A 17,842-nucleotide genomic window follows, 5' to 3' on the forward strand; every position below is an offset into this window, starting at 1 on the left:
TTCTTCATGTGTTCTTCGTGTTCTTCATGTGTTCTTTATCTTCATAGATTTGTGGTGAAAGTTCTTCGAGGCTTTAGAGGCTTGAATCCGTAGAGCTTCACTGATTTGTGGTTTGTTGGGTTTCTGGAGACTTTTGAGCTTGATTCCAGTGGACTTTGAGATCTAGGCAGGTAGTTTGGATGATTCTGCTTCGAATGTTCTTTGTATTTGAAGGTTGAAGTTCTTGAAGTTGCTGAAGGCTTCAGGGCTTAATTCCAACAGAGCTTCTGGACTTCTAAACTCAAGATGTCTTCTATGATGCTGCTTGTGCTTCAGATGGCTTGGAGTCCTCCAATTTGTCTCAGGAAGACTTCTATTTATAGGAGTTTTAGGGTGGATGAGCGACACATGGCAAAGTTTGATTGGTGACACATGTCACAGTCTGATTAGCCCACTTATGTCATCGCTTACACGTGCAAATTATGTCATCGCTTACACATGCGAGGTTGCTTATGTCATCACTTACACATGCGAGGTTGCTTATGTCATCGCTTACACGAGCTGATGCGTGATTGGTTCTTGCATGACACTTAGCAAATTTCTGTTGGCTTCTGAATAGTGATAGTAAAACCTAGTAGCAGTATGTGGCACTTCGTAATTGGCTGTATTTTGTAAACTTAGTAGTATGATGTGTCAGTTTGTGATAGGTCGGGAATTTTCCCTCTCTACACTCACAATGGTTTATATCGATATAAAAAAAAAATTTAAAAATATATTTACTTTAAATCTTGCTCCCCTCAACTAAAATTCTGGTTTCGCCACTAACCGGTTACAAAGATTGGCCAATCAAAAGCTTGAATCTCCTTAAAGAGAACGAGTGTCGTACCTCAGTCCAAATAGTTTTGTGTATATTTATCTCAAATAAATAATATTCAGAAATATTTATTCAATTTCTCTTTGTGTTATTTTTATTATTATTGTGTATGCACCAACAAAAAGTAATTCTTTGTGCTCAGATCTTATATTTTAATGTATAGATTTGTATAGATTTATGTAATATGTCAGCTGACTTTTTGAAGATTTTCCAACAAGAAATAATTCTGTGTTCAGATCTTATATTTTAATTGACTTCAATAAAAAAAATATATATATATATATATATCTTATATTTTTTATTTTTCCAGACAAATAATGATTCTGTAAATAAAATAATAATAAAATAAAATAAAATAGTGGCTATGCAAATGTGCTTGACTGCTTAGCAGGCATTGGAGTATCGGGTCTTGTAGCATCTCATTGGCTTGAAGACTTAAAAAAAATAGTGGCTATGCAAATGTGCTTGACTGCTTGGCAGTCATCGGGGTATCGGGTCTTGTAGCATCTCATTGGCTTGAATACTTATAACAAGTACCTAAGTCTTGGTTTATTTATTGGGTTAAAGACTTGGCTAAATAATAAAAAGTCTTGACTTGACTTGGGTTAAGAAAATGTAACCTTCAACAATGTCATCTCTTAGAGTCTCAGTTGACAATTCAGTCAACTCAATTGTCACATGATTCTTGAATTGCCCCAACATCTTGTTTTTCTTTAATTTCACAATTGTATTCATTCCACGCACCTTGTTACACACAAAGGTAAAAAAAGAAATGTGTGTACGTTCGTGTATAACAAAATGTGTGTAAAAGGATTTACTCATTGGATTCTTGATCAATCGAACTTCTAATTTTACAATCTATGTATTGTCTGATAAATATACAACATTCCAGAGACTTACATATCTAGTAGGATTGAGTTGAAAACCAAGCAGAAATCCTAAGTTGAGCAGTGAACACATGGTTAGTTCCATCTCTATCAGATTATATGGTATTTCAACAATCAATCTTGATGCAACACCGGTTTGTGATATTAGGTGGACCTCACTAATTAGAAATTTGGGTAATAAATTGACAGAGCTCGGTAATCGCGGACAGAATAAAGATGAAAAATGGATAACTTTGGTCCAACACTCTAAAGTAAACCATAGCAAAATCATTTTAAATGCTTATAAAAACAAGTTTGTCCTAGCGGGCGTGTAGTGGTGTGTGGAATTACAAATTGTGGTTAAAATTGTTTGAAGGCAACACACATACCAAACAAACCAAAATCTCTCTCTCTCTTTGAAGTCAGACCACTTCAAACATGCCCTTGCTTGGTCACAACCCAACATACCAAACTAACCACTCTCTCTCTCTCTCTCTCTCTCTTTCCATTCTTCAACCAACTAAAGAACAAAATGTGACAAAGCAAAAAATTTCAAATATTTTCACAACTTTAACTCACCCACTGCCCATCACACCTGGACACCCTCTAGTTCACACAGCTTAATTCTGTTCACCGCCATGGCAGAAAGACTCAAACTTTTCTTCTGGGTTTTCATTGTTCTACTCCCAAACCCAGCAAAATCTCAACTTGATGAGCTATTCTTCAATGGGTTCAAAGGTGTACATGTAGCTAGCAACTTGAGCTTAAATGGTGCTGCACAGATCCAAGAAAATGGTGTACTTCAGCTAACAAACAAAACGCAGAGACTACTAGGCCATGCCTTTTACTCAAATCCAATCCAATTCAAGAACTCCACTGATGGCAAAGCTTTTTCCTTTTCAACTTCCTTTGCTTTCGCTATGGTCCCCGAGTATCCTGAGCTTGGAGGCCATGGCCTTGCTTTCACAATCTCTCCCACCAAAGAGATTCCAGGGGCTCTACCAAGTCAGTATCTTGGTCTGCTCAACAACACCAATCTTGGCAACTTCACCAACCACATATTTGCGGTCGAATTTGACACTGTCCAAGACTTTGAGTTCAAGGACATCAATGACAACCACGTTGGCATTGATATCAACAGCTTAGTATCCAACAAATCTGCCCCGGCTGCTTATTTTGATGGTACTAATAGTTCGATCCAAGTTCTCAATTTGAAGAGTGGTCAGGTAACTCAGGCTTGGATAGAATATGATTCTCAAAGTAATCAATTAGATGTGGAACTTTCACCTTCATCTACTAAACCAAGGTCTACACTTTTGTCTTTTCACGTAGACCTCTCACTAATTCTTCAAGAATCTATGTATGTTGGTTTTTCTTCTTCAACTGGTTTGCTCTCTAGCTCTCACTATATAATGGGTTGGAGCTTTAAGGTGAATGGAGAAGCTAAATCTTTGTCTTTGGATCAACTCCCTTCACTCCCAGCAGGGTCTAAAAGAAACAATAACACAGGCGTAATTGTTGGTGTTTCTGTTTCAGCTGCATTAGTAATAATTTTGGTGAGTGGTTTGGCTTTTAACCTCGTCAGGAAAATCAAGAAAGCTGATGTGATTGAGGCCTGGGAGCTTGATATTGGTCCACACAGATTTTCTTACAAGGAGCTGGAGAAAGCAACAAGGGGTTTTAGTGACAAGGAGCTACTTGGGTTTGGTGGGTTTGGTCGAGTTTATAAAGGGACACTGTCAAATTCAAACACCCAAGTTGCAGTTAAGCGGATTTCGCATGAATCAAAACAGGGTTTGCAAGAATTCATATCAGAAATTGCTAGTATTGGTCGGCTTCAACATAGAAATTTGGTTCAATTATTTGGATGGTGTCGGCGAGGAGCAAATTTGTTACTTGTTTATGACTTTATGCCTAATGGAAGCTTGGACAAGTACATATTTGATGAGCCTAAAACAATTCTGAGCTGGCAGCAGAGGTTTAATATCATCAAAGATGTGGCCTCAGGGCTTTTATATTTACATGAAGAGTGGAAACAAACTGTGATTCACAGGGACATCAAGGCAGGGAATGTTTTATTAGATTCTGAGCTAAATGCACGGCTTAGTGACTTTGGTCTTGCTAAACTATACGAGCGTGGCACCAATCCAAGCACTACAAGGGTTGTGGGCACACTGGGTTATCTAGCCCCTGAGCTCACACGCACAGGCAAGCCTACAAAAAGCACAGATGTCTTTGCATTTGGCGCTTTGTTGCTAGAAGTGGTATGTGGTAGAAGACCTATTGAGCTTAAAGCATTGCCTGAGGAGCTCATGTTGGTGGATTAGGTGTGGGAGAAGTGGAGACTAGGAGCAATATTTGAAGTTGTGGATTCAAGATTGGAAGGTGAGTTTGATGAGCTTGAAGCTGTTGTGTTGCTCAAACTAGGCTTGATGTGTTCCAACAATGAGCCTAAGGCACGCCCCACAATGAGGCAAGTGGTAAGGTACTTGGATGGAGAGCTACCACTGCCTGAGGCTGTGGAAGCACCACAGGGAGGGACCTAGGTGACAGTGGCTTTTTAAATTTTCCATTAAACTCATCATGGACCCCACGCGTTGAGTCAGTGTGATAAATTTTTTAGGTTGGTTTCATTAAGTTTATCTTTTGCAAAAATTGGACTAATTTAATAAAGAGTAATATATTTTATAATCATATTTTCATTCATTATAGTTTCATTTATTATAGGAACAATCACAAATGTAATATATATAATTTTTATCGAACCAAAATGAAAACAACGAAATTTTTTACAGGAATTCAAAGGGTAAGTCAACAAAAAATATTCATTTTTTAATAAAAGTTATTTATAACATTTTGTGTATCATTAAAAAGTATGTAGAATTTAGAAATTATTCTTTTAATTTTAAACAAACTTTCTCAAACCCAATTTTTTCTACCCTACAATCCAAAACACCGAAAACCGTATCTCAAAAAATTAATAAAACTCAACAAAACTACAATTTAAAATAAAAGAAAAAGGGAAAAATAAAACTCACATCAAAATCAAACTCCTTCGGAATATGTAAAACATATTAAATGTGATGCAATCAAGCCAAATATCCAATGCATAATCAAATTCAAATTTTTAATAAGGCTTTGAAGTCAGAAAATAGAAATAGGTGGCTGATCTCAAGCACATGGTGATTGTAACAATCCAAAACACCGAAAACCGTATCTCAAAAATTAATAAAACTCAACAAAACTACAATTTAAAATAAAAGAAAAATGGAAAAATAAAACTCACATCAAAATCAAACTCCTTCGGAATATGTAAAACATATTAAATGTGATGCAATCAAGCCAAATATCCAATGCATAATCAAATTCAAATTTTTAATAAGGCTTTGAAGTCAGAAAATAGAAATAGGTGGCTGATCTCAAGCACATGGTGATTGTAACAATCCAAAACACCGAAAACCGTATCTCAAAAATTAATAAAACTCAACAAAACTACAATTTAAAATAAAAGAAAAATGGAAAAATAAAACTCACATCAAAATCAAACTCCTTCCGAATATGTAAAACATATTAAATGTGATGCAATCAAGCCAAATATCCAATGCATAATCAAATTCAAATTTTTAATAAGGCTTTGAAGTCAGAAAATAGAAATAGGTGGCTGATCTCAAGCAAAAGTACTAATTATATACATGGTGATTGTAACTCTTTTCCTTAATAATATATAAATAAATGAATAAATAGAAAACCAAGTACAATTCCAAAGGGGGAAAAAGTAGAGGAAAATTTTTGACAAAAAGAAGAAGAAATATTGTGTAAATATTGTCATAATCTAATCCAACACGTGAATAATGAATAGATAAATAAATAATTTTAAACACAAAATTGAATTTATTTTCTTAAAAATCTCAAAAATACACTAATGAGATGAGGAAGATGAAGAGCAATATAAAATATTCGTAAATACTTTTAAAAATTATTCAAGTATCTAGGAACATCATATAACAAGGACATAATAACAATTTGATGCTAATTTGTTAATATTGTAAAACCAATATATTTATATATTTAATATTGTCAAAAAAATTAAAGGTAAAAAATTAATAAGAAAAAAAATAATAATGTGATGGATGAAGTGGCTCAAAAGGAACGTAGTAATAATAAATGTTATGCTTTTGTTTTTAGATATATATATATATATATATAGATTTTCACTATATTCGATAATAAAAATAAAATTAATTAAAACAAACAAAATCTCACTGTCCTTCAAATTTTGAATTTGTTCTCTCAAAATTTAGATTTGGGGCCAAAATTTTGAATTAATCTAGTAAAAAGTATATTAAATCAGTAAAAGAAAATAACCTAAAAAATTAAATTTGGTAAAAAAAAAAAAAAAAAAACCCATCAAGCCATTACTTTGCTTGTGGCCCTCCAAATACCAACAAAACCTCAAATCTCCTTTAAATTTTCAAAATTATGGCTTATTTGGATTGAGGGGAGAGTAAAGTAGAGTTGGTCGGATAATAGGCTAATTTCTGGATTGGTTGTATAGAGAAGAAGCCACCTCATAAAAAATTAAACATTGAAAGGTTATATTTATAGAATGTATGTAGATCAACATTGAAAAGTTTGAAAATCTACAACCCCGACCAAGGACTTCCATTCCAAGGAATATATACAAGCCTCACCCCCTCCATCTCATCTCACCCCCCCCCCCCCAAAACAAAAAATAAAAAATAAAACATATAAACAAAAAAAACCAGATTGAAAACAACAAAACTACGAAAATAAGTTGTACGTCGAATATAGTGAAAATCTATATATATATATATATATATCTAAAAACAAAAGCATAACATTTATTATTACTACGTTCCTTTTGAGCCACTTCATCCATCACATTATTATTTTTTTTCTTATTAATTTTTTACCTTTAATTTTTTTGACAATATTAAATATATAAATATATTGGTTTTACAATATTAACAAATTAGCATCAAATTGTTATTATGTCCTTGTTATATGATGTTCCTAGATACTTGAATAATTTTTAAAAGTATTTACGAATATTTTATATTGCTCTTCATCTTCCTCATCTCATTAGTGTATTTTTGAGATTTTTAAGAAAATAAATTCAATTTTGTGTTTAAAATTATTTATTTATCTATTCATTATTCACGTGTTGGATTAGATTATGACAATATTTACACAATATTTCTTCTTCTTTTTGTCAAAAATTTTCCTCTACTTTTTCCCCCTTTGGAATTGTACTTGGTTTTCTATTTATTCATTTATTTATATATTATTAAGGAAAAGAGTTACAATCACCATGTATATAATTAGTACTTTTGCTTGAGATCAGCCACCTATTTCTATTTTCTGACTTCAAAGCCTTATTAAAAATTTGAATTTGATTATGCATTGGATATTTGGCTTGATTGCATCACATTTAATATGTTTTACATATTCGGAAGGAGTTTGATTTTGATGTGAGTTTTATTTTTCCATTTTTCTTTTATTTTAAATTGTAGTTTTGTTGAGTTTTATTAATTTTTGAGATACGGTTTTCGGTGTTTTGGATTGTTACAATCACCATGTGCTTGAGATCAGCCACCTATTTCTATTTTCTGACTTCAAAGCCTTATTAAAAATTTGAATTTGATTATGCATTGGATATTTGGCTTGATTGCATCACATTTAATATGTTTTACATATTCCGAAGGAGTTTGATTTTGATGTGAGTTTTATTTTTCCCTTTTTCTTTTATTTTAAATTGTAGTTTTGTTGAGTTTTATTAATTTTTTGAGATACGGTTTTCGGTGTTTTGGATTGTAGGGTAGAAAAAATTGGGTTTGAGAAAGTTTGTTTAAAATTAAAAGAATAATTTCTAAATTCTACATACTTTTTAATGATACACAAAATGTTATAAATAACTTTTATTAAAAAATGAATATTTTTTGTTGACTTACCCTTTGAATTCCTGTAAAAAATTTCGTTGTTTTCATTTTGGTTCGATAAAAATTATATATATTACATTTGTGATTGTTCCTATAATAAATGAAACTATAATGAATGAAAATATGATTATAAAATATATTACTCTTTATTAAATTAGTCCAATTTTTGCAAAAGATAAACTTAATGAAACCAACCTAAAAAATTTATCACACTGACTCAACGCGTGGGGTCCATGATGAGTTTAATGGAAAATTTAAAAAGCCACTGTCACCTAGGTCCCTCCCTGTGGTGCTTCCACAGCCTCAGGCAGTGGTAGCTCTCCATCCAAGTACCTTACCACTTGCCTCATTGTGGGGCGTGCCTTAGGCTCATTGTTGGAACACATCAAGCCTAGTTTGAGCAACACAACAGCTTCAAGCTCATCAAACTCACCTTCCAATCTTGAATCCACAACTTCAAATATTGCTCCTAGTCTCCACTTCTCCCACACCTAATCCACCAACATGAGCTCCTCAGGCAATGCTTTAAGCTCAATAGGTCTTCTACCACATACCACTTCTAGCAACAAAGCGCCAAATGCAAAGACATCTGTGCTTTTTGTAGGCTTGCCTGTGCGTGTGAGCTCAGGGGCTAGATAACCCAGTGTGCCCACAACCCTTGTAGTGCTTGGATTGGTGCCACGCTCGTATAGTTTAGCAAGACCAAAGTCACTAAGCCGTGCATTTAGCTCAGAATCTAATAAAACATTCCCTGCCTTGATGTCCCTGTGAATCACAGTTTGTTTCCACTCTTCATGTAAATATAAAAGCCCTGAGGCCACATCTTTGATGATATTAAACCTCTGCTGCCAGCTCAGAATTGTTTTAGGCTCATCAAATATGTACTTGTCCAAGCTTCCATTAGGCATAAAGTCATAAACAAGTAACGAATTTGCTCCTCGCCGACACCATCCAAATAATTGAACCAAATTTCTATGTTGAAGCCGACCAATACTAGCAATTTCTGATATGAATTCTTGCAAACCCTGTTTTGATTCATGCGAAATCCGCTTAACTGCAACTTGGGTGTTTGAATTTGACAGTGTCCCTTTATAAACTCGACCAAACCCACCAAACCCAAGTAGCTCCTTGTCACTAAAACCCCTTGTTGCTTTCTCCAGCTCCTTGTAAGAAAATCTGTGTGGACCAATATCAAGCTCCCAGGCCTCAATCACATCAGCTTTCTTGATTTTCCTGACGAGGTTAAAAGCCAAACCACTCACCAAAATTATTACTAATGCAGCTGAAACAGAAACACCAACAATTACGCCTGTGTTATTGTTTCTTTTAGACCCTGCTGGGAGTGAAGGGAGTTGATCCAAAGACAAAGATTTAGCTTCTCCATTCACCTTAAAGCTCCAACCCATTATATAGTGAGAGCTAGAGAGCAAACCAGTTGAAGAAGAAAAACCAACATACATAGATTCTTGAAGAATTAGTGAGAGGTCTACGTGAAAAGACAAAAGTGTAGACCTTGGTTTAGTAGATGAAGGTGAAAGTTCCACATCTAATTGATTACTTTGAGAATCATATTCTATCCAAGCCTGAGTTACCTGACCACTCTTCAAATTGAGAACTTGGATCGAACTATTAGTACCATCAAAATAAGCAGCCGGGGCAGATTTGTTGGATACTAAGCTGTTGATATCAATGCCAACGTGGTTGTCATTGATGTCCTTGAACTCAAAGTCTTGGACAGTGTCAAATTCGACCGCAAATATGTGGTTGGTGAAGTTGCCAAGATTGGTGTTGTTGAGCAGACCAAGATACTGACTTGGTAGAGCCCCTGGAATCTCTTTGGTGGGAGAGATTGTGAAAGCAAGGCCATGGCCTCCAAGCTCAGGATACTCGGGGACCATAGCGAAAGCAAAGGAAGTTGAAAAGGAAAAAGCTTTGCCATCAGTGGAGTTCTTGAATTGGATTGGATTTGAGTAAAAGGCATGGCCTAGTAGTCTCTGCGTTTTGTTTGTTAGCTGAAGTACACCATTTTCTTGGATCTGTGCAGCACCATTTAAGCTCAAGTTGCTAGCTACATGTACACCTTTGAACCCATTGAAGAATAGCTCATCAAGTTGAGATTTTGCTGGGTTTGGGAGTAGAACAATGAAAACCCAGAAGAAAAGTTTGAGTCTTTCTGCCATGGCGGTGAACAGAATTAAGCTGTGTGAACTAGAGGGTGTCCAGGTGTGATGGGCAGTGGGTGAGTTAAAGTTGTGAAAATATTTGAAATTTTTTGCTTTGTCACATTTTGTTCTTTAGTTGGTTGAAGAATGGAAAGAGAGAGAGAGAGAGAGAGAGAGAGAGTGGTTAGTTTGGTATGTTGGGTTGTGACCAAGCAAGGGCATGTTTGAAGTGGTCTGACTTCAAAGAGAGAGAGAGATTTTGGTTTGTTTGGTATGTGTGTTGCCTTCAAACAATTTTAACCACAATTTGTAATTCCACACACCACTACACGCCCGCTAGGACAAACTTGTTTTTATAAGCATTTAAAATGATTTTGCTATGGTTTACTTTAGAGTGTTGGACCAAAGTTATCCATTTTTCATCTTTATTCTGTCCGCGATTACCGAGCTCTGTCAATTTATTACCCAAATTTCTAATTAGTGAGGTCCACCTAATATCACAAACCGGTGTTGCATCAAGATTGATTGTTGAAATACCATATAATCTGATAGAGATGGAACTAACCATGTGTTCACTGCTCAACTTAGGATTTCTGCTTGGTTTTCAACTCAATCCTACTAGATATGTAAGTCTCTGGAATGTTGTATATTTATCAGACAATACATAGATTGTAAAATTAGAAGTTCGATTGATCAAGAATCCAATGAGTAAATCCTTTTACACACATTTTGTTATACACGAACGTACACACATTTCTTTTTTTACCTTTGTGTGTAACAAGGTGCGTGGAATGAATACAATTGTGAAATTAAAGAAAAACAAGATGTTGGGGCAATTCAAGAATCATGTGACAATTGAGTTGACTGAATTGTCAACTGAGACTCTAAGAGATGACATTGTTGAAGGTTACATTTTCTTAACCCAAGTCAAGTCAAGACTTTTTATTATTTAGCCAAGTCTTTAACCCAATAAATAAACCAAGACTTAGGTACTTGTTATAAGTATTCAAGCCAATGAGATGCTACAAGACCCGATACCCCGATGACTGCCAAGCAGTCAAGCACATTTGCATAGCCACTATTTTTTTTAAGTCTTCAAGCCAATGAGATGCTACAAGACCCGATACTCCAATGCCTGCTAAGCAGTCAAGCACATTTGCATAGCCACTATTTTATTTTATTTTATTATTATTTTATTTACAGAATCATTATTTGTCTGGAAAAATAAAAAATATAAGATATATATATATATATTTTTTTTTTATTGAAGTCAATTAAAATATTATTATTTTATTTACAGAATCATTATTTGTCTGGAAAAATAAAAAATATAAGATATATATATATATATTTTTTTTTTATTGAAGTCAATTAAAATATAAGATCTGAACACAGAATTATTTCTTGTTGGAAAATCTTCAAAAAGTCAGCTGACATATTACATAAATCTATACAAATCTATACATTAAAATATAAGATCTGAGCACAAAGAATTACTTTTTGTTGGTGCATACACAATAATAATAAAAATAACACAAAGAGAAATTGAATAAATATTTCTGAATATTATTTATTTGAGATAAATATACACAAAACTATTTGGACTGAGGGACGACACTCGTTCTCTTTAAGGAGATTCAAGCTTTTGATTGGCCAATCTTTGTAACCGGTTAGTGGCGAAACCAGAATTTTAGTTGAGGGGAGCAAGATTTAAAGTAAATATATTTTTAAAATTTTTTTTTATATCGATATAAACCATTGTGAGTGTAGAGAGGGAAAATTCCCGACCTATCACAAACTGACACATCATACTACCAAGTTTACAAAATACAGCCAATTACGAAGTGCCACATACTGCTACTAGGTTTTACTATCACTATTCAGAAGCCAACAGAAATTTGCTAAGTGTCATGCAAGAACCAATCACGCATCAGCTCGTGTAAGCGATGACATAAGCAACCTCGCATGTGTAAGTGATGACATAAGCAACCTCGCATGTGTAAGCGATGACATAATTTGCACGTGTAAGCGATGACATAAGTGGGCTAATCAGACTGTGACATGTGTCACCAATCAAACTTTGCCATTTGTCGCTCATCCACCCTAAAACTCCTATAAATAGAAGTCTTCCTGAGACAAATTGGAGGACTCCAAGCCATCTGAAGCACAAGCAGCATCATAGAAGACATCTTGAGTTTAGAAGTCCAGAAGCTCTGTTGGAATTAAGCCCTGAAGCCTTCAGCAACTTCAAGAACTTCAACCTTCAAATACAAAGAACATTCGAAGCAGAATCATCCAAACTACCTGCCTAGATCTCAAAGTCCACTGGAATCAAGCTCAAAAGTCTCCAGAAACCCAACAAACCACAAATCAGTGAAGCTCTACGGATTCAAGCCTCTAAAGCCTCGAAGAACTTTCACCACAAATCTATGAAGATAAAGAACACATGAAGAACACGAAGAACACATGAAGAACATGAAGAATAAAGGATTTTTAACAAGCTCATAGCCAGAGAATCATTGTAATTCTGTTTCAAAGATTTTCGATCCATTCTTCAACCAAATTGAAGGAAATCTTGTGTTCAAATCAAAATCACATTACCATAATTCCAACCAACAAAACTTTCAAGGAGACCTAATTAGAGGATCACTCTTTTGTAATCATAGAGAATTGTACCACACAATTATTAATACAAAATTCACGTTTTTGAAACTATTTTACTTGTTTGACTAATTTCGAACCGAGAAATTTAGTCGTCCACAGTGAGCAACTGTAATTTTCATAAATAATTATACTAACAAATAACGACCAAAGCAAGAGATTAATTTAAATACATAAAGACACTAAAATTAGATTGTTGAAGGTCACATTTTCATAACCCAAATCTAGTCATGATTTTTTTATTTATTTAGCCAAATCTTCAACCCGATAAATAAACCAAGACTTTGGTACTTGTTAAGAATTACTTTTTGTTGATGCATACACAATAATAATGGAAATAAAACAAAGAAAAATTGAATAAATATTCTAGAATATTATTTATTTGAGATAAAAATACACAATACTATTTGAACTGAGACGCGGTACTCGTTCTCTTTAAAGAGATTCAAGCTCTCAATTGGCTAATCTTTGTAACCAGTCAGCGGCGAAACCAGAATTTTAGTTTAGGGGAGCAAGATTTAAAGTAAATATATTTTTAATTTTTTTTTATATTGATATAAACCATTGTGAGCAACTGTAATTTTCATAAGAAATTATACTAACAAATAACAACCAAAGCAAGAGATTAATTTAAATACATAAAGACATTAAAATCAGTTTGTTAAAGGTCACATTTTCTTAACCCAAGTCTAGTCATGATTTGTTTTATTTAGCCATGTCTTTAACTCGATAAATAAACCAAGACTTTGGTACTTGTTATAAGTGAAAGCTTGAATATGTGTGAAAATATAAGAGCTGTTTAGACCTTCAAATTAAAAAATATGTCTCGATAGATTTTACTCTAACTTAGATTAAGTGTGGAATAGAGTAGATGCGAGCAAACAAACAAGAAACTACTCTAAGCCATATTCATCAGCAGTCAATAAAATGAAAGCTAAAAGAGTAGAGAAGAAGAATGTAAACACTAGATAATACCGAGACGTGTTATCAAAGAGGAAATCGAAGCACTCGACAAAAAACCTCTTTGCAGCTCTCCAAGCGGTAAATTGATCCATTAGAGAATAAGTTGGAGTACATGAATATCGAAAGACCCTCCAAGCTTAGTCTACCCCATGTACTTGAGCCCTGCAAGCTATTTCTACCAACTGACTTGACGAAGCCTTATGTTCTCTAACTCTTCTGATCATGTAATTCAGCTCAATTGCATCCACCAAACATATGACTTTTTCCAATGCTTCCTAGCTGCACCAAAACCTCACTTTACACTCAAGATGGGCGTGATAAGTGTTTGGGCTATCAACCTCTCAAGAATTTGGATATGGAGGGGTAAGAGTTGAGGAAACCACTTTGGATTGTGTAAAGGATTGTGGTTATGACAATCTCTCACTCTTAAGGATTATGGCTAGTGTTTTCTCTCTGAAAGCACTCCTCTCAGTATGTGGGCATATAAATTATGTGGGGGAAAGGCATAGTGTATCAAATATGACAAAATAGCAAAATAGAATGTTTCGTGGGTATTTCGTAGGAAGGCCTTACCCGTGAAATACTTACGAAAACCAGCTGTCATTGTCTGTCATGACTCTTTGCATTCCAGTCATGTGCTAAGTACATGGCTTCACTTCGCGGGAAGTCTTCTCGTGAGCTACCCACAAAAACTCCTTTGATCTTCAATTCTGTCTTGAGTCTTCACACTCTCTCCCACACACAACCCATACAATGAAATCCCATATACAATATAGGGTACATAAGATTGAACAAAATTACAATCAAATTTGGCATGGAATTAAAGCCAACACAAAATAGTTGTAAATCACAACTTTACAATCTCCCCCTTTGACTATTCCGTGACAAAACCCTTAAAACAAACTCTAGACTTAAACGTGAGCTTTGGAACAGTGGTAAAACTCACTCACACCTAATCTAGAAACTATGAAGCACTTGCAGTTATACACTTGTAACCTGAAACACTCGCATGCAAACAAAACTTTTATTAAACTTATGACAAGTTGAATTCACGGTACGTATGTAAGCAAGTAAAATGCGATCAAGGTTATAAACAAGATATAGACTATGAAGCTTAACTTGATTAAACAAGAGCAGTCATTACAAGATGAATACAATAATCATTTAACTAGTAAATGATCATCCGGACACGCAATGCAATTAAGAGCAACGTAAAACTCAATTGCATGTCCAACACACAACCAATGCTAAATACAAAAAGTATTTGCATCAAGGATATAAGATCCCATAAGGGCACAAGTGTGTATTACTAAAGATAATGCAATAAAATCTAAAAGTACTTAAAAATGCTACAAAGCAAGAATACGTATACAAAGTACTAAAATTAAACTGAAAGATTTATACCAAAGTACTTAAAAGCTTTAAAAGAAAGCAATGTAAATATAAACATGAAACATAATATCTAATGTTAGGCTTTGCTTGCTCTTTTGGTCTTGATCTCCAATGCTCCCCTTCAGTTTAGCTTTTTCTCCCTCTATCATTACACTCCCCCTATTATTAACCATCTCCCTTTTTTTTTGTCAAAGAATAGCTAGTTTTCATCTTCCTTTAGCTTCCCTTGAATTTGGTCCAATCGAGTCTGGAGAAATATGAACGTTGTGTCAAAGCGAATGTGTTGGGAGTGCATGATGGTTGCAAGTTCGGATAGCTTAATGTTGATCTCTTGGATAGATGACATAATTTTGTCCATCTTTTCATCATAGGTATGTCAGCTAGAGCTTGAACTACCATGAGGAGCATGACTCTCTTGCTTGGCTCTCTTTTGAGTGTGATCGATGCTAGCATTGAGAGTGTGGATGTTGATTGGACTTGGTTGTGGGTATGGGTACTTATCTTCCGAAAGATGCACGCCTTTGAGCTTCAAATTCTTGAGATAAGGTGGTAGAAAGGAAGGTAGTTCCTTGAAGCAGTCCTCTCAGCAGTTTTGCTCAAGATGTGGAAGATATGAGAGCAAATATCAATCTTTTCATCATTGATCAGGTTATGAAGGAATAAAGCCCGACCGAGATTCATGTACCCAGTGCTTGATAAAGGGTAGAGGTTGTGAAACATGATCATTGTGAGTAGCCTCAATTCGGGAGATAGGGATGCAACACTTACTTGATATTCCCACAGAAATCAGTGGGCTGAAGATCTCCGGGTCTTGATCTCGAAGAGAATCCTGGAAAACAAAATAAGATCAGAGGAGACCAATGGGTGCCGGCCCAGGGTCTTCCGATGGCAAAGTTAATCTTTTTGCTAGTCGTCGAAAGAAAGAAAGTACTATCAAGAATTTTTCAGAATGTTTTCATACCTCGCTTCTCTGCCAACGAGCCCTTTATATAGTGTTCGGCAAAAGCGGTTACCTTGTAACTTCTCCAGTCATTGCGGGTTTCGGGAGTAACCGCTACAACCGCCACGGCAGTTACAATACTTAGATTCCATAACTGATTATTTACTGTAGAACGGTTGATGGAATATTGCATCCGTTGAGAACAGACGCAACGCCTCATCCCATCCGTTTTACCTTTATAAAAGACGAGATGCTGTCATAATGCCTGGCTCGTCCGTCATTAAGGACAGACGAGACATTTTTACAATGCCTCATCTTTGTTCCTCAGGATGACAGAGGCAAGGATGAATGTTGACTCAGTTGGCGAAGGCTCCATCTTTTTTCAGGGATGAGATTTTGTAGACGACCTGAGCTACCTTTTTCCTTCCCCATTTCTTGGACGAGGCGTGTGGACGACTTGGGAGTTGGATATTTTTTGCCTCCCCATCAGTTGCCCCCTGTCCATATGGGTTGTTCAACTAATGGGGTGAGTTGTTAATTCGTTCTTGGATGTTTATAGCTAATGTAAGATAAGTAAATATGCCACGTGTTAGCATCTTATTGGCAATTAGTCTCGTCGATTCATTTTTTCGAGATAGGCGCCACGTGTCACTCTTGTATTGGTGACATCGTTTCAAATGCCCAGGTCAACATCCTATAAATAGTTGAATATCTCCTGTGCCCTTCACATTTCTAGAATTTTCTGCCTTTGACATTCCTCGTCTAGAGCCTCGTCTAGGAGTTTTCACGCGTCTATAGCCTTCATCCGTCTTAGAAACAGGTATTCTTTCCTCCTTCGTCTTGTAGGTTTCTTCAATTTTTCTTTTCAAAGAAAATGTCAGCAACAATTATCTCCTCGTCTAGTGATAGTGTAGAGAAAGAGATAGACGAGTATTACGACGAGAGTAGCTCTAATAATTCTTGTAGTACTAGTGATAGCAGTGGGGGGAATTCTTCAGACGAGTACATTTCTGGCGTCCCTGGGATTCCTTTGGAAGTTGTTCAAGATCAACTTCGGAAGGCCTCAGGGTCCCGGGAAGGTACCTCGTCCAACATTCCTCCTAATGCTTCAGACGAGCAGACCACTGTTATTAGTTGCGCTGTAGATATTCCTTCTAAGACAGATGAGCAAAGGTTGAACAATCTTAGGACGTGGTACCAAATCCCGAACGAGCTTAATTCCAGATTGCCAGTCCGTGGAGAATGGTGTTGTGACCCTCGTTTTGGGATAGGCGTCTATAAGGCCTATCTTTTGGGGGGCCTAAGATTTCCATTAAATTCCTTTATCAGAGAACTACTATGTAGGTTAGGTTTAGGAGTATGTTAGTTTAACCCCAATGCGTGGAGGTTGATTATCTCCATGCAAATTTTGTGGAGGGAAGTATTTGGAGGGGACCGTCCTCTCACCGTGGACGAATTCCTCTTATGTTACAAACCTTCAGAAATTCATCAATCCCTTGGCTTCTATCAGTTCACAGCCAGGGATAGTGATTGTAGATTGATCAAGTCCTTGGCCTCGTCTGATAGGAAATGGAAGACGAAGTTTTTCTTCGTCTCTGGCTTTTGGGCTGGCAGCCCTGCGGACGTTGGCCGGGATACATTTGGTCCTTATACTGGGGATTTAGGGAACCTTCGTCCAGAGGGTAAAGTCTTTGTCTCCCTTTTTTTTTTTTTTTTTTTTTTTTTTTTTTTTTATATATTATTATTATTTTTTATGCCTAACTTTTATTTATTTTCTTTTAGCCGTTGGACGACCTTCCCTCAGCAAATTCCACCGTGACCGCGTCCAGAGGGCTCGTCTACACTCAGACAGGGACTTACATTCCTTAGTTACACTCAGACGACTTGCCAAGTGGGGACTTGGTCCTAACCCGTCTGAAGAAGCTCTTGCACACGAGATCACAGTACGAAGAAGTAAGTTCAAAATTCTAAGTGTTCTTGGTGTTGTTTGTCTTTCGTCTTTGTTCTAAAAGTTTTTTTTTTTTTTTTTTTTTTTTTTTTTTTTT

At 35.6% G+C, this 17,842-nt stretch overlaps 1 protein-coding gene and 2 pseudogenes across 1 annotated transcript in view; 2 read left to right on the forward strand and 1 right to left on the reverse strand.

The window, feature by feature from the left end:
- LOC112005073 (L-type lectin-domain containing receptor kinase S.4) overlaps positions 1-544 on the forward strand; it is a 6,116-nt gene extending 5,572 nt beyond the window's left edge. The window contains 1 exon segment of the mRNA XM_065775220.1: positions 316-544. Within this exon segment, the coding sequence (XP_065631292.1) occupies positions 316-544 (229 nt within the window).
- Positions 545-2,357: 1,813 nt separating this feature from the next.
- Positions 2,358-4,265, forward strand: LOC112032287 (L-type lectin-domain containing receptor kinase S.4-like; annotated as a pseudogene).
- A 3,686-nt stretch (positions 4,266-7,951) lies between these two features.
- Positions 7,952-9,859, reverse strand: LOC136068296 (L-type lectin-domain containing receptor kinase S.4-like; annotated as a pseudogene).
- Positions 9,860-17,842: the final 7,983 nt, after the last annotated feature.

Source organism: Quercus suber, unplaced genomic scaffold, assembly GCF_002906115.3.
Source record: "Quercus suber isolate HL8 unplaced genomic scaffold, Cork oak 2.0 scaffold_107, whole genome shotgun sequence".
Taxonomy (NCBI): Eukaryota; Viridiplantae; Streptophyta; class Magnoliopsida; order Fagales; family Fagaceae; genus Quercus; species Quercus suber.